The sequence below is a fragment of the Alexandromys fortis genome, unplaced genomic scaffold (assembly GCF_014885135.2).
Source record: "Alexandromys fortis isolate MF-2015 unplaced genomic scaffold, M_Fortis_MF-2015_v1.1 scaffold_114, whole genome shotgun sequence".
Taxonomy (NCBI): Eukaryota; Metazoa; Chordata; class Mammalia; order Rodentia; family Cricetidae; genus Alexandromys; species Alexandromys fortis.
Genome location: NW_026068046.1, coordinates 3,452,526 through 3,471,303, shown reverse-complemented (window position 1 = coordinate 3,471,303; position 18,778 = coordinate 3,452,526). Strand labels below are relative to the sequence as shown.

General features: G+C 35.2%; 1 protein-coding gene across 3 annotated transcripts in view; it reads left to right on the top strand.

Annotated features, from left to right (window-relative positions):
• The first annotated feature begins 10,365 nt into the window (after positions 1-10,365).
• Tenm1 (teneurin transmembrane protein 1) overlaps positions 10,366-18,778 on the top strand; it is a 570,621-nt gene continuing 562,208 nt past the window's right edge. For all 3 annotated transcript variants that reach the window (XM_050118835.1, XM_050118834.1, XM_050118833.1), the window contains exon 1: positions 10,366-10,582. In XM_050118835.1, the coding sequence (XP_049974792.1) occupies positions 10,366-10,582 (217 nt within the window). The remainder of the gene's footprint in view (positions 10,583-18,778) is intronic.

Genomic DNA, 18,778 nt, shown 5'->3' with positions numbered 1-18,778 from the left:
CATGCTCAAATTTATGCAATGCAATGCCCACAAATTATATGACTATTTATGAAAAAATTTAGACTAGACAAGCCCATAGAAACAGAAAGTTCTAGCCCTCATTTCTGTGGTCATTTAGTTTAAGTGCAGAAAGTGCTAAGCAGAAGGTGGTATTCTGGACTGACATCTGATAGCTTTACAGAACATGGATTTTTTTTCTTCTGATTTTATTCTCATTTTCTTAAAATGTTATAGATTTACATTTAGAGTAACTCTTTTTGGTTACCATTATGCCATTTTGTCTTAAAAAAAAAAGGGGGGGTGCGTATATCATTGTTTCATATAGGCATTTAAAGCTGAATACCTTTCACCTTTAACAGTTTTCAGAAACCAATAATTGGTCACTTTTTAGTATGCAGCTGAAATGTGGTTCCAATATTTTCCTTAGAAATTTCCTAATTCTGTTACCCTCTACAGCAAGGAGACTAAGAAGCCTCCGGAGCGGAACCAGTTGGGTTTGAATTCTAACTTCACTACCTGTATCATGTTGAAAACACGACTGTGCTTTTGTTTCTTCTATAAAATGAGAAAAGTTATCTCAAGAAATTTTTGAGGATTAAATGTGATCATGTATGTTAATTGCTTTTCAAAAACTAAATGTTTCTGGTCCTTTTAATTTAAAAAATGATTTATTAAGTATAATTAACATTAATTATTTTCTGTGTTGTGTAATATTAATTGATAGACAACGATTGTGTCTTTACCCTTGTACAATTTAAACTACAAATTTACAAATTTAATGTGAGAAATAATTGTATATTGTGTTCATGATAGCAAAAAATTCTGTTAACTCCACACTACAGATATGAAATTGAAGCATGATACTTTATTGTAAAGCTATATTTAGAACCTACATTTTAATATTAATTTATGGGGATTTTCCTAATAGCACCCTACCAGCGATGACTTGGAGTCATTTGTCCACAGCAGTAAACTCCTTAGTATAAATCCCAGAGATTGGAATTAACCTCTCTATCCACCTCTGCAATCAAATAACTAAAGGGTCTATATTTTGAAGCATATGTTATGTTAATGTGATTAGATTCTTTACAGTCTAATGTTTAGCATAATTGCAAATGAGATTCTAGTAGCAGGCAGTGAACATGCTACTGCTTCCAATTGTTACACATGAAACTCAAGAGGGTTACTAATAAAGTGCCAATTTTGCTAAACTAATGCTGAAGATTGACAGCAATAAAAGAGTGTTGATTAATACTTGTTATTGTAAGCTATGGTTGGAAACGGTATCTCCAATTACATAACACGACATTTAAAACCTATTACTTTTGAAGACACTATATTGAGTTTGATGCTACATTTTGGATAAGTATGTTAATGCTAAAATTACTGTGAAATTTACAAAACCCCAATGGATTTCATTGTGAGAAAATGAATTGAATATGATTGTTTACTTAGGGAAATAAGCAACTATTGTTTTTCTCCAAAGAGTAAAAAGAAGCTTTTACATATTGAGTTACCTTCAATTTTCTTGAAGATTGTTCTCCCTATTAAGTGTTTAGACGATCTGCATAATCCACCACAGAGTATATAAGAAAGTAATGAGAGAAAGATAATTTGGAATTACTTTAGGGCATTATTAAAGTTCCAAAAGACATGAAGTAATAGAGATAGATGTCACTGTAACTCAAAGATGAATTATCACTTGCAAATTACTAAGAAATAGAAATGTACAAATTATTTACACAATTACTACAAAAGATCAACCTTAATGATATTCTGGAAATGCATTTTGAGATGCATGGCATTCTTGCCTTCTCTTTAATGGTTTATTATAAAGTAGGAAATTTTCAAAATCATAATATAGTATTAGTACATAGAAATATTCTTCAAATTTGTGTTGTTTGTGTGTGTGTGCGTGCAAATTCAATGTCAGGATTATCTTAACTATAATGAAAAACATTGAATTGTATCAAGGTTTTTTTTTTGTTTCCAAAATAGTTGTTTAGAATTTCTTTTGAAGACCTTCCTATTTACTATGATTTTTCTCTCTCCATTTGTCTCATCTGAAGCATATTAGTGCTTCTGCAATAGTGGCTTTTTAAATAAAAGCTTAGAGAAAATAAAATACACAAATTACACATAGCAAGAAAGACCAAGAATATCCAAAAATATGAAACATCACTATTTAGTTGTAAAATAGCATAACTTTGGATTTTCACTTTCAAAATGACCTAAAGACCTTAGCCTATAAAGGCACCATGACAATATCAACCGCAGCTGTTCTCACAAATGATATCAGTTTTTGAGGAAGAGTTTTCCAGGTGTTTTAATGAGGCTTCTTCAAATATAAGAGCTATTAAATTTTAGTGTAATAGTTAACTGAATACATGTGAATCAATATTGTAAATAGAATTCATATCAAAACTTGATTCTGTGTGTTTATTCGGGTTTGGGTAGCCAGGAAACAAAAGTGCAGTCTCCACCTACAGAGTATCACCTCGTTGATATAATAAAATGCCTATGCACCATAAAAATAGTTTCCTTCAAAATCTATCACTTTTTAGATAATGAGACCCATTTAAAATGATCATCCTATGACTAAAACCTAGATAGTAATTTTTCTTTTATTTGCTAAAACAATTTCTTGTGTCCACTTAACAAGAAAAAAATGGTGAATTCTGTTTCAAAATCAAATTAATTTGTTGGCTTTCTGTATGTATTTTGGCCATCACCACAGGAAATAGGTCATTTTTATGATAGAGTTCAGCCAAAATGCAATTCGTTTTCTAAATAACTGAATGAAGTCAATTAAACAGCTACTTAGCAATCATATACTAGCAAATTGGTTTTGGAAATGTTCTTAGTTGTATCAAGTTTGTCATATTTTTCAAAAGTAGCATATGTCTGTCTACTTATTGCTAATGTTTACTTCCTGTCATTCTTTTTTTTATTAAAAATTTCTGCCTCCCTTTTCTTTCCCCCTCCCCCCACTCCCCACGTCCCACTCCCCTCCCCCTTTTTCTCCAGTCCAAAGAGCAGTCAGGGTTCCCTGCCCTGTGGGCAGTCCGAGGTCCTCCCCCCTATATCCAGGTCTAGGAAGGTCAGCATCCAAACAGGCTAGGCTCCCAAAAAGCCAGTACATGCAGAAGGATCAAAACCCAGTGCCATTGTCCTTGGCATCTCAGCAACCCTCATGATCCACCTTATTCAGAGAGTCCGGTTTTATCCCATGTTTCTTCAGTCCCAGTCCAGCTGGCCTTGGTGAGCTCACAATAGATCAGCCCCACTGTCTCCGTGGGTGGGTGCCCCCCCTTGCGGTCTTGACTTCCATATTAGAGTGCCACTCAGCGGTAAAAAATAATGACTTCTTGAATTTTGCATGCAAATGGATGGAAATAGAAAACACTATCCTGAGTGAGGTAACCCAGACCCAAAAAGATGAACATGGCATGTACTCACTCATAATTGTTTTTTAGCCATAAATAAAGGACATTTAGCCTATAATTCGCTATCCTAGAGAAGCTAAATAAGAAGGTGAACCCAAAGAAAAACATATAGTTATCCTCCTGGATATTGGAAGTGGACAAGATTGCTGGGCAAAAATTGGGAACTGGGGGGTGGGGTGGGATGGAGGAAAGGGGAGATGGGGAGAGACAAGTGATAAGGGGGAGAGCTTGGGGGAATGGGATGGTTGGGATAATGGAAGAACATGAGCAAGGAAGTCAAGACCTCCTGTCATTCTTACCAAAACACCACAAAATTAAAATGGCCAAAAATACACTGTAAAAGTTAACTGTGGCAAATATTCAGAATAGAAGGTCATGCTATTTATTGCATAGTGTGAGTAAAGTTTAACATTTTTTAAATATAAGAAAGGTTCCCAGTACATAAGTATGCAAAAGCTATAAAGAGTTCACAGGAGAGGAAATAGAGTTAGCAAGTGTGCAGAAAGTGAAATATTCAGTCTCACTTCTCATCAAGCAAATGCAAGCTAAAAGATGGCACCATTAATTTATATGATATATAAAATATGATGTATGGCATGTAGTATATAATATATTGTAATATATTATGTATATTATATACATATTTTTCTAATAAAAATGTTCAAGGCTTTGGGCTCATTGATTTATGTTCTTGTAATCTGCCTGAAAAACAATAAAGACAATAAAAATATTAATGGTGTCTTAATAATATTTCAGCTATAATATTCCTAAGTGGGGTGGGGGAAATGTAAATATTTAACAATAGGATAATGCACATGCAAATCATTAGACAGCATCCACTTTGCAGAGATATGTAAAGTTATCGTCAGAAATTGTGTAAAATGAGTCACGGTGAAGGTAAAAATATGACAGTCAAGAAACTGAAACAGAAAGACTACAGTCACTTCCTATACAATAAAATTACAAGGGAGATTTCTCCTCCAATTTTAAAAAGAATTAGTGACTGTGTTACGGTCACAGACAACCTCTAGAACTGCTCCCCGTTTCAATGACGCCTTAAGAACAAGAAAGGTAGAGAAGAATCAGTCACCATTTCATCATCTAAATTGATCAAAGTAAAATAATGTAAAAGGACTTTACTGAGGGAAAAGTACAGTAACCCTTCCAAAGGATTCAATGTCTCTTGCTAGCCATTTTCTCAGCACTTTACAGTCTCCTTCCCTGTACTTGCTATGCTATGAAGCCTCACTAACCTGAAACAGCATTGTACATATCTGTTACTTGCTTACTCAATAGGAGTGTGACTTGTTGGTTAAAACTTCAACTTATAAACAAGTACTATGAATGGAATCAAACAATCTGTGCTGTGGAGAAACCAGGAACAAGTTGCCAACTTGAGAGGCCAATGTATACAAAAGATTGAGGAAGATATATTTCGGTATATAAGAATATATATATGAAAATGTATGTGTGCATATATATGTATATACACATATATGCATGTAATGATAATAAAAAGAGCTCATGAATTTCAAAGAGAGCTATAAGGATTCATGGGAAGGTTTGCCAAGGATGGGAAAAGGGAAAAAGAAAATGATAAAATGATGTAATATTAAAGATAAAAAATAATTTAAGAACGAAACATAGAAACAAAATAAGATAATAGGGGAATTGCAGCGACTATTAATGCATTCATATGTACAAAAATACACGGATTCAAAGGCAGTATTTTTAACTCACTATCTATTGGAGTAGATTGTAGTATGTAATAGTTCTGGGTGTAGACGGGAACAGAAGGGAGAAGAGAGAGAATGATTAACAATGCAGACATACACTTGAATATATTCTCTCTTTTTTTTTGGCAGATCAACCACAGCTTTTCTTTCATTTCAAATACAACCAGGGAAATTTAGAGCTAGAAGTGTTTTCTGAGGAAAGCTAATGTGTTCCCTTTATATTTAGAGAAGGAGCCTCTTAACAGGGGATACTGCTGTTTCCTGAAGACCACTGTCAGTTGTTCCACTGAGAGAAAACCTGGACTGGTGATTAGAATTCATCATTTCTCTATCATGTCTAATTAGCACTCATTTGACATTGGGCATAATGAATTGTACGGTGGTCACTGAATGAAAAAGTCACTGAAGCAATTAGGAATCTTTTGACCATGACGTGTTTGTAACAATGTCTTTATGGAATTACTCTGCTCTCAAAGTTTGTTGCATTTCAAAAGGCAGTCGTTTTTCAAATGTTAAATTTGGAGCTTTTAAATTTTTCATAAAGGTGTTATTTGCCAATGAATTCGAGATCTGATTTTTGAGTTTTTATAAATACCACAATTACATTTTTCCAAACCCTGCCCTACACAATTGTGTGTACCAATCTTATATTCCTAAAAAAACATGGACTGTTATTTTTTTAATCTCTCCTGGAGTAACTGACACAAATTTTAGGTAAAAAAAAAAATGTTGTGATGAAGGGATCATGGAGCTTTTGCTGGTGTTCTGCTTTAAAGAATGATTGGTTGCAAGGACTGTCAAAAACATTGAATAGGTGCGACATTCCTTATTCCTAGCTGATTTGCAGGTGGCAATTGCTGTGATTTGAACTTTGAAAATGGTTCATAACAGCTATATAAAGTCTCTGTCTTTCTGTGTCCCTTTCTGTCTCTTTCTCATTTCGTGTGTGTGTGTGTGTGTGTGTGTGTGTGTAATTTCTCATGTGTGTGTTCAAATAAACATGCAGAAAGAAAATAGGATTTTTAGATTTGTGTACATAATATTAAAGATAATTACAGTATGATAAATCATAGTTGCCATAATATAGTATTAAGCATTAGAAATAAGACAATTTTAGCTTTTTTAATGTCCTGTATTATATTTGAATGTCATTATGATAAGTATAGATTCCTAATCAATGGATGATTAATGAGAAACATTATTCTCTTATAAGTTCTTTTTTTCTACAAAGTAATTGGTTAATTGTTTCCAATAGTCAGTGGGCTTATGTGGAAAATAATGGTCCACCTCTAATTTGTTGAACTCTCATTCTATAATAAAAAAATAATTATATATGACAGTTCAAGATTGTAGACTTTAAATTTAATGAATTTTATTGATGTGGTTTTTTTTGTGAAAGTCCAATTCTTACTTTAAAAAACTATGTCTTACCAGGCAGTGGTGGTACACATATTTATTCCCACCACTTGGGAAGCAGAGGCAGGTAAATCTCTGTGAGTCTGAGGACAGCCTGGGCTACAAGAGCTAGTTCCAGATCAGGTTTCAAATTTATAGCGAAACCCTGTCTCGAAAAATAAGCAAAAATCTATGTCTCTGTGTATTATGGTTTCTATGGCTGTGTTAAAGCACTATCACAAAATGCACTGTCCACATCACAGTTAATTATCAATGGTATTCAAGGCAGGAACGCAAACAGAGTAGGACCTTGAAGGCAGGAGATGATGAAGGAGTCAAGGAAGGGTATGGCTTCCTGGATTGCTCCTCATGACTTACTCAGCTTTTTTTCAAGTGTTGCTGTTGAATAAATAAGCTAGATTCAGTGTAATCTTTTCACAATATCTTGACCTTTTTGTATAATCACTATGTTATTTGCCATAGAGTCATTGCATTCTACTTTATACCAGATTTCTCTATTTATTACCTACCCGGGGTGATAAATTCACTTGGGACAGAGTCTATGCCTTATTCATTTCTACATTCTCTTCAATACCTCTTAAGTATATTCAACACTTGTTTAATAATTTTAAAATGTATTGATCAATTGTTTATTGCATTCCATTATTCAGAGTCATATAGCAACAAATTCAACAGACAATGCCTACACTTGTAGAGCACACAATAAAAACATAAAGTGTTTATCATGCCTTTTGTTGATAAATTCTTTGAAAGACAAAAAAAGCATAGGTAGTGCCGTCTGGGGTAGTCTTTCAATAGCAGGTTGCTCTGGGGTGGGACTTATCCTTGGCATTTTCAGAAACAAAGCATTAGTACAGCTACAGTTCATGAACAAGAAGAAAACACAAGGAGATGAGTTTGAAAAGTTTAAGCTAAGACCCTTGTAAGCTACTGTAAGGTTCTGACTTTCATTTTAGAGTATACTGCTTCAGAACATATGAGAACATGAAAAACGTACTGTTTTAGTCTATTGCTATGAAGAGACACCATGACCACAACCACTCTTACAAAAGAAAACATTTAATTGGGACTGAATTCAAGAGGTTTAGTCCATTATTGTCAGAGTGGAGAACATGGTAACTAACACACAGTGAGACATGTTGCTTAAGGGTAGCTGAGAGTTCTACATCTGGATTGGCAAGTAGCAAAAAGAGAATGAACTACTGAATGGGTTTGGCCTGAGTTACTGAAACTTCAAAACCCATCCCCAGGAAATATTTCCTCCAACAAGACCACATCTCCTCAAACAAGGACACACCTCCTAATAGTGCCACTTTCTGAGGACCAAATATTCAAATCGATAGGCCTATGGGGGCCATTTCTATTCAAAACACCACACATATGTATTAAAATGTCCACTCTGACTACAGGGAAGAAAAAATGCTGTCAGACTTACATAGTATAAACGGGACATTGATAGGAGAAATTCACAGTACTCTCTCTTGAATACCATTTGATCCAAAGAAGTAGTGAGGAATTAGTTTGGATTTTATTTTTTTTTCAAGGATGACAAATTGCACTAACTAATGGAATGCATGATAGGAATCAAGGATCACTTTAACTTCTTGGGCACTGGGGAAGTTATAAACAGAAATCTAGTTTTGACTATACCCAATTTCAGTTGAATTTATAGATAACTATATGGAAATACTCAGTAACCAGCTAGATATTTAAACCTGAAGCAAAGAGGAAGGATTTGATTCATGTAGATACAGAATTGAAAACATACAACGGTTTAGAAAATGTATATAGAAAATTATATTCAGTGGATTCATGAGATGAACCTAGATTTAAACATTGCTGAACCAACAGTGTAGAGAAGCATGTAGCAACAATTCATTAAATAAGGAGATTATAAATTTGAAGGGAGTAAGAATTGTATAGGAAGACTTGAAAAGAGGAAAAGTAAGGGAGAAATGATATACTAATCTCAAAGACTAAAAGAAGTAGTAAAAACACTGTATCTGTCTTCTTTCTCAGGATATAAAGAAACCTAGCTATTTTCCTAAAATGTTTATATAATTTATGTATTTGGGTATTGAATAATCTCTAACATAAGTGTCTAGAATAGTGCTAAGTAGTAGTACAACAATGAAATTCATAAGTTTCAAGTCTTACCTTCCAGAATCTTAACATTTGCTTAAATAAATCTTCAACATATAAAGCTTTGTTTATACTACAAAGTAGAACGAACCATTTAACATCGGTAACCCACGAACTTTGCTGAAGGATTTCTGTTTCCCACATTCTTACGATAAATGCAGTTGAGATGCCAAGTGTAAGATGCTATATATAATATAGGAAGCATAGTTTGTATGTCACTTGGAAATGCACATGGTAGATCCATTCTCAGGAAAAGTAATCACAGCTTTTGTGATACTGAGGTAGGAGGGTCATGAATTTGAGATGAGTTTGGGCTACACAGTAAGGCCATGCCTCAAAATTGCCTATGGAGACCAAGCACAGTGTGTCACACTAGGAATCTTAGTACTTGAGAGACTCGAGTACAGGATTGGAACAATTGATGCAAGCCTGGACTACATAGTGAGTTCCCGGCCATTAAAATTCAAAGTGAAACCTTGTTTGAAAAATACAAATAAATAAACTGGGTAAAGTGATGAAGAAAATGAAGGGACTAATACATGATTTCAAATTAAATATTTAAGAGTTATATGGAAGAAAAAGTAGCAGACTTATTGCAGTGAACAAAAATAATGATAAAATAAATGTTAATAAATAAGTTTTATTAGAAAACCAGGACTTTTGGTATTCCAGAGGACTTTGGCATCTTAAATGGCACTTGATCTCAAACTGTCTGCGATAAGTAGGACAGCTAATGTTTTACTGTCCCTAAGAGCTTCAGAGCTCCTAGCTCAGCAATAGGAGGGTGGGGGTGATGGGGGCTCTTTCAGGGATTTATCATGAAGCTCAATATTGCTGTTTCTAAACCCAATTTAGATCCTGCTGTTCCTATACCAGTATAGTCACTAGAAATGTAGTTTACATTGTCTCAATACTATGACAAACAATAGTTTACCACCACCTAAGTCATTAAAAATGCTCTGCAGGCCTGAGCCACAATATGAACACAAGAAGCTCAGTCCCCTCAAGCACACTTTATTTCACGAGCTTTGGTAGCTGCCTCTTTATATTCAGAACCCTTCCCATCCTCAGAGCCCTAGTATTAAATGTAATATTAAACCAGAAGCAAAGAAATGTTCTTTGTGATTGTGGTTTCTCACTAGTTTCATTTTAAATGTGAGTTGTGCTAGGTTAATATTTATACTCTTGGCCACTTTCAAATCTTATAATGTTTTCTAATCTAACCACTGTCTTTAACATTAAAAACACACTCTAATACCACAGTGGCATTGCCCTTTGCTTGCATTTCAATGTAAATATTTTTGTAAGATGCACTTCTTTTTACTTTGAGCATTTTTTTTGATGCTACAACTTCTAGCTTCATCCTAAATGCTTGACAACATATGCACATAGCACAGAGTGTTATTATTGCCTCTGGCTAGCTTCCTGTCATCTACTTTGTCTTTTGGTTCACTCCTTTGATAGTATTAGCAGACCAATTGTGAATCTGCCAGATGTGTTTCCTTGCAAGAGGACAAATCTAAAACGGCTCATGTTTTTTCTTTCTCTTTCAGGACTGCTTTCATTAAAAAAAAAAAAAAAAATCCTTATACTTCTTTCATGAAACTGAGCTTGCTTAATCAAAGATGGAGCAAACAGACTGCAAACCTTATCAACCTCTGTCCAAAGTCAAGCATGAAATGGATCTAGCTTATACCAGTTCTTCTGACGAGAGTGAAGATGGGAGAAAACCACGACAGGCATTCAACTCCAGGGAAACTCTGCATGAGTATAACCAAGAGCTGAGGAGGAATTACAGCAGCCAGAGTAGAAAGAGGAAAGAAGTGGAGAAATCTACTCAAGGTAGGTTTTTATTGGATTTTTTTCAACTAATATTATTTCTCATTAGGGAATGTTTACATTCATAAACCTATGTATTAAAAAGAAATTTGCTGATGTTAACTGGTTAATAATTCCTACTGCTTACATATGCTTAGTGAATCTGTTCCACATGCGAACCCAGCTGAGGTTGTAGGGAACACGTGCTTTTTACGGATTATGCGTGAATTTGGATGTAACAATCCTCTTATCGGAGCTTTCAGAAGTTGTCTAATCCTACAAATAGCCATTTACAGACTGAAGGATTAAATAATTTATAGTAAGACGTAAAGTAAACAGCTAAGTGCTTTTCAAGCTATTGCCCATATGGGACAGGAGTCTCAAATAAATATTCAGCTGTTAAAAAGGAGAACCAGGATAGTAGAGACCACCAAACAAGGGGCTAGAACTCCTATGGAAAGAATGTAAAATTATTTTGCAATGTAGCTTAAAGGGAAATGAAGAATTCTAAGAGTTTCTTTTAAGAAACACACAGATGTATTTTGCAGTCTATTCTTCAGCTACTGTGCTCTCTCAATAATGGAGAGGCTTGATAGTTTCTAACAAAATCCGGGAGATATAAATACATTTTTTTTCAATTAACTACATAGAAAAATATACTGATATTGGTAGAGATTATTTGTTAGGGTAAGACACACTGACAATATTTTTTAAACAAGTTTATTTATCTGACACATTGGTCCTCAAAGTGTGTACCCCTGACTCAGTAGCATTCGCATTAACTGAGAATTTGCTAAAGATTGAAATTCTCAGAACCCACTTTAGAAATCCTTGAAATGAGACCTATCCATTTACACTTTTTAAAGGGCCACTGGAGAATTCTGTTGCCTGTATGATTTCTTTGAATTCTTCTCCTCAGAGACTTCAATGATCACATATATTTGGGGATTTCCAAATTACATTTTCATTCAGTCTTAATATCCTTCATAAATGAAGTCATAAACATGCAATTACATGTTGAAAAATTTCAAATTAATAACTTATCAGTTATTTTAAATTCGGTATAACTAAAAGGAAGAGAATCATTCCAACACCCCTAATTCCAAACATGTTTACATTGTCGGACATCAGCTTGCTCATGGTTGCCTTTCTTCCAGGCAGCCACCAAATTTTCTCTGTGTAACACATGGCTTCATCCAGCAGAACTGAGCTCCACATCTCCAATGCACTCAGAGTATTGCACTGAGATTTCAAAAACAAATCTACCTGATCTACTTGGACTTCCCTACATCCCCCTTCACCCCTTTGCTATGTTGCTACCTATTTCTTGGCAGCAACAGAAGATTTTTAGGGATAGAAGTGATGAAAAGGACAGAGCTGGATGTCTTATCCCTGCTGAGTAAGCACCCTACCACCCAGCTCCAACTCTAGACGCCTGTCCAACCTCTTGAAATGCCTCTCCTGGCTGTCTCCCTCTATTGCAGTTCACCTGTCATTCACAGCTTAACTTAAAAGCATCCTTTACTCTCAACTCTCTTGCACTGTCACTATACTATTAAACTTACGCTTTCGGTAGATAAACTCTTCTTCCATGAAGTTTAAGGAGATTTTAATTGTATCTCTCACACTCTTTATGGATATTTCTTTCCATATTGTGTACCCAGTGAGGCTGAGCATCATGATTTCTTTACTGATCTTGTTTTCCTGTAAAATTTGCATATGCTATATTACCTATGATTGCCTTATTAGCAAATGTATGTGATAGCATAATTTGCAAGCTGCACTACATCAAATATAGTATTAGAAATTAAACTTATTACATTATAAATTATTACTAAAATGTTGCATTTATAAAACTGAGTCAATGATTTGATATATACTAACATGTAAATGTATAATCTTATTTACAGTATCAACTATATTATTCATGATTCAATATAACTTGAAAAGATTTTTACCTGTATTTTCAAATAATTCATTTTACTCTGTCATTTCTTTTGCTAAAGATAACTTATATTTGTGCAAACTAAATTCAACTCACTATTGATAAATTTTATTCTTATCAATATTTGAGGTCTCTTGTTCTTTATGAACTGTATAATCGCATTAAAATATTTCTCTGTAAATCTGTCTTTACAAAACAAACAGTTGTAAGTTGTAGGTTATGGTATAGTACTATAAAATGGGTGACTTGTGAGTTTAAATAAGAATATACTTGAATATGGTTCTAAGACCATGAAAAATGTTTTGTTAAGTCTGTATTAAGATGGTCAGCCTCACATTTTGTTTTTGTGCAGTGTGATCAAATGAAATTTAGGATGAGTACAGTTTCCTTTCTCTAATGTCATGCTAACTTCTTTTCGGGAGAATATTTTAAGTGGCTGGCTTTTGTTTAGCATTTAATGTTAGCCAGACCTGGAGTCCTATGTTGGAGATGAAAATTTGCCGCTTGTTGGAAACTCATAGGTGGTGGAAAATACATAATAGCTACACAAATAAATTAGTACAATTTTGTGATACACGCTTTTTTAAATATAATTTTTTATTGAAAAAAAAATTTCCGCCTCCTCCCCGCCTCCCATTTCCCTCCCTGTCTCCCCTTTCCCCCTCCCCCCACTCTTCCCCCCCTCCCCCCCCTCCTCCCCCCCTCCCTCTCCAGTCTGAAGAGCAGTCAGGGTTCCCTGCCCTGTGGAAAGTCCAAAGTCCTCCCCGCTCCATCCTGGTCTAGGAAGGTGGACATCCAAACTGGCAAGGCTCCCACAAAGCCAGAACATGAAGTAGGATCAAAACCCAGTGGCATTGTCCTTGGCTTCTCAGCAGCCCTCATTGTCTGCCATATTCAGAGAGTCCGGTTTTATCCCATGATACATGCTTTTGAAATAGCCTCTCCATACATGGCTTGACTTCCCAATGGATTTTACTTATATAACCAAGATACAGAAAATAATAAAAGAAAAATTCCATAAATAAACCATTTATGTTTTCAATTATGTATCATTCTGACTAGCCTAATTAAGTTTCCCCACAATTGTGTCCCACTTACTGCACAAATCATCACTTTGTCCAAAATGTTAGTATTATATATGATATCTTCCCTTTAGACTTATATAGCTCTAGTTAAGGGATCAACTGGAAAGAATTAAGGAGCTTGTATTCAAGTAATGTACTTAATACTCCAAAACATAAGAGTAGAATGCTGTCACCAGTATATGCCACACCAAAACCATAAAGGATATCCTTTAAGTAAAAAGGTGAGAAGTCTGTAGTTTTAAATTTTTGAGGAAAAAAAATCATATGCTGAGGATACTGAGAACTATAGTAAGAACAAATCTTTCTACGAAATTATGGAGAAAGGCAAAGAAATTCACACTAGTTTTAAAGTTACACATGAAATTGCTTAAGTTACAGCCAAGATGCATGATAAGTGCTTAGTAAAGAGAGAAAATGCATCAAATTTCTGAGTAAAAGACATGAACAGAAAATTGGTTCCAACTCTTGGGAACATGTTGTGCCTGAGAGTATTGAAGCCACAGGAAGACATACTTTAAGAAATAAGTAATACAAGGTTATTTGCTAAAACTTAAGAGTAGGGATACAGATTCAGGAATAATTTTGGACTAAATGTGTACAAATTGCTGAAGAGGGTTGGTTCTGCTGCTAAGGGTCACTGCGGCACTTACAGCAAACATGAAGTGTATAATTAAAGCAGGCCCACCCAAAAGAGGCTTTGGGTTGCAACAAAACCGACCTTTCTCTACGAGGATGCTCAATGGAAACGCTATTCATAAAAGTGCTGAGGAAGAACTAAGACATAAAACATCGTAGAACACATTAACTCAGTATTATACTATAACACTATAGTGGGCATGATGAAGTCGGGCTTAAAATGCATAGCAAAGAACCCTCAGTCTCTCTCTAAAACAAAAACATATTCATCTTCCAATGATCTGGCAACATAACCAAAGCATGTGGATAACAGTCATCTTGTTTCTGGAATGCTTCTATAAATTTGTCCCCAAAGGGAAAACAGTATTTTGAAGTGGAAGGGTTGAAAGTTAAAGACTTTTCTTAGGAAGGTAATAGGCATTTGGCCATCCTAAATCTATTCATTACCAAAATTAAAATGTCATCATTGTAGTTTTACCCTATTTCCTTGATCAGCACATCATTTGCTTCCCCAAAGCTACATATACCAACCTGGCACTTCGTCAACTTGGCTCAGCTTTAGAAAAACAAATCTTTCTTTTGACAAATATTCTCCAGTGGTGTTGAAGACCAACACCCAGACCATGTATGTATTAGGCATGTTCTGTACCACTGAGCTATGTTCCCAGCCCTGGATCATCTTTCATTTGCAATCTTAATCTGGACCTAATGCAATGTTGGAAGTTATTGACTAGTTCGGGTACGGTCACATACCTTAAACTCAATATGAGGAATTATAAACAGAATGTTCCAGGGAACATTGGAGGGAGAGGAGTAACTATGCTCAGCATGAATTGCATGTGTGCATAAAATTTTCAAAGAACAAAAAACCCTTAAAATTAGAAATAAAACTTTAGAAGATTGAAAGACAAGAACCCACATTCACCTCACCTGGGCAAGAAAAAAAAAAAAACAGGCAAGGTTCAATGACAACTTGCCATTATTGAAACTGCTAAACCTTTTTAATTAATTTTTTAAATAAATACTGATTTGTGGGAAGAATAAAATTAGTGAAATGAATTCTTAATGAAATAACCTAAACAAATAGTTTGTAATTACACTTGATAGGTTTCTAGATGATAGGTTTCTGTACCCCAATAATAGGTTTCTTCACGAACTCAGTAAACCAAATCATGCTGAATTAAAAGTCAAAGACCAGGTTTATTTGAGCAAAGTACTCCCAGGTGACCCTTCAGCCCCTAAAGATCTAGGCAGGGGAATGGGGCTGGAGAGAATTCCCAGGGCCAAACTAAAGGAGCTGGCTTAAATACCCTGTAGTCAAGGAATGGTGACATGTCTGCCGCAGGCTGGGTTTGTACCCAAGTATGGTATGCTTTTAGAGAGGGTCTTGAGCAGCTAGCAAGTTCAGGGGAAAGCACTGCTCCCATCGCTGCATTTCTGGGCATCTGGCTGTTTTTCTGAGAGGGTGGATTTGGAGAGGGAGGATTTGGAGAGGGTGGATTTGGAGATGGGCTGATCAAGTAGAGGTGAACTGGAGAGTCCAACTGAACAACACTATTCTGACTGTATCCTGTAGGGGAAAACCAAAACAGTTTTCATCTCCCATGCACTCCAAACCATGAATATTGTCTACTGCCTGACATCAAACCATTGATTCTGTCATGGCTCAGTGGTTCAAGACCACCTAAAGAAAATGATCCTCCTTCTGACCTAACAACACAATCAAGTCCTAGTCTTTTTTCACAGTATCAAGACAATTCATATAATTTCATGCTATCATTCATATCATCATAAAAAGGATGAGTATAATATACACGGAGAACATTTCAGTCACAGAGACCATACCAGTGTATCTTCTATTACAGTATTTTTTTCAGTTTAGTATTAGTTATTATTGTTGGTTTCTTTTATTTATAAATCAAACTTTATTACATGTCTGTATACATAGAAAATAATACATGCATATGTAATATGCTTTCTCATTATTTATAGTTCCAGTCATTCAATGGTGTTCTTAAGATATCACTATGGAAAAAAATATCACTATAGATAATAGTGAATTATTGGATAATGGAATCATGGATTATAAGTTTCATAAAGAGGCCAGGCGATGGTGGCGCACACCTTTAATCCCAGCACTTGGGAGGCAGAGGCAGGCGGATCTCTGTGAGTTCGAGACCAGCCTGGTCTACAGAGCTAGTTCCAGGACAGGCTCCAAAGCCACAGAGAAACCCTGTCTTGAAAAACCAAAAAAAAAAAAAAGTTTCATAAAGAGAAGTGTACAAGAAAAATTGTAAGGGTCTAGATAGCTCCAGAGAAGAGTAGTTGTAACTAAAAATAACATTGAATAAGGGTGGGAATCTATGAGGTCACAAAATTACCACAAACTAAAGAATGGAATGAAGAGAAAAAATCACAGCTAAAAAAAATAAAGAGAAACACTCAATAAATGTATAATGGAAAGTGATATGACTTAAGTAATTGCTGCTTGAATTTTCAAAACACAGCATAGTCAAGATCTGTCTAAAGTTTCAAGTTTTGGACATTGTGCAGATGACGATTAATTTGATGAGAAATGCACTAGGTCTGGAAAGGAAGAAGTTAATCTTTATTTTTGACAATTTTACATTTAAGATGTTGGAATGACAACAGGTAGTTGGAGATGTACATTTTTGATTTCAAGATAGATTGAGGCTAGGGGTAATTGCAGGCTTGGTCACATTAATGCCCTAGAACAAAATATGTCTCTGGATAGATTAGGTTACTCAGAGAAAGTGTATAGGGTAAAACTAGAAAGGCCAGGGACAAAAACCTGAATCTATCATCTGTGAACTGACATAAACACAGTTTAAATGTACTTATATTTTCACTGAACACCATTTTTTAGTGAACTGATTTATCTAAGCCAAAATACAAAGGATAAGAAAGCAAAAAATCTGAACACATGAGATCTCGTGTGCCATTGTCTTTGTCTTTCTTACTGATCTATAAAGTCACCTAGTAGGGAAATATGTGCCCCCTATGAAGAAAAATGGATTATCCTAAATTAAACAAAAAAGTTCAATTTTCTTTTCTACAAAGACTAGAATTTGTGCCATTTTTTTTTATTTCAGCACTACCTTTAAATCAGAGAAAACATTAACTGTCAAAATACTTGTCAGTATTTGTAACTTGCATTAATCTAGGTAAAGCTGAGACTGACTTATTTTTTAGAATGACAGATAAAATTGTATGTATTTATCACATATAATATGTTTTATGGATCTTATGGATGTGGATCATAGATTCTCAGAAAGTCATTTCCTTTTAGTTCAGAAATGAAGAAAACAAACCACATTCTTCATCCACTGCACTACCTCTCACACCTACATCAGGAAGTCATGATGAGGATCAACAGCCATCACAAATGTGAAAATACTGCCTCACTAAACTACTAAGATTCCCTTCATTTCTGTCTACACTATTTCCACCTTCTTATATCTTCTAATGGCCAATGATTGGCAAGGAATTTCAAAGCTTTTTTACTCTGAATAGCTTTAGAAAAGAATAAATGCTATGTTATACAATTTAACATGAATGGTTTCTTTGTTTTTATTTGACAGGGAAATCAATGGGTTTTGCCGTTATTTGTTTGAGTGTTTCTAATACAGGATTATTTTTTGGTAAATACTGAAGAAATACTTTATTTCACCTATATTTGCAAAGTTGGTCGCTTTCATCCAAGGCCAAGTGCATGTGGCTTGCTCGATTCTAATGATGTTTGTTGTTGTTTTGTTTTAATCTTCCAACTGTCTTTTACTGAATCTACTATTGGCAGTCCTTTACTAACGGGATGGCTATCTATAAGGATATTTAGTGTATGATGTCTGACAGGTTGAATGAAAGGATAGGTTTTTCTGAAGGTGGATAGGTTGGCAATTGTTCCCAAGTAACCTCACTTCCAAAGGTAGCATCAAGTATCTAAGAAATCTACTTAAAACAAATAAAAATATAGGGATGGAAATGTAGGAAGATATTTTATTCATTCGAATTTTTCCATGGTGTCAATCTGTCTAAGATTAATTTTGACTATATCAATTTCACGCCATAGTAATAATGAAGAAAAATGAGCAATGCAAAAAAGGAGGTAGGGCAAAAGCTAGTAACAGCTAATGCAGTACCACACTCCCAAAACAGTAGATGTATTCATTCTCTCTTTGTAACCTGCTCTTTTGTGCTTTATTTTTTTTAAATATAATTTTTTTATTGAAAAAAAAAAGATTTCCGCCTCCTCCCCGCCTCCCATTTCCCTCCCCGTGTCCCTTTTCCCCCCTCCTCCCTCTCCTCTCCCCCTCCCCCCACACTCCTCTCCCCTCCCTCTCCAGTCTGAGGGGCAGTCAGGGTTCCCTGCCCTGTGGAAAGTCCAAAGTCCTCCCCGCTCCATCCTGGTCTAGGAAGGTGAACCTCCAAACTGGCTAGGCTCCCACAAAGTCAGAACATGAAGTAGGATCAAAACCCAGTGGCATTGTCCTTGGCTTCTCAGCAGCCCTCATTGTCCGCCATATTCAGAGAGTC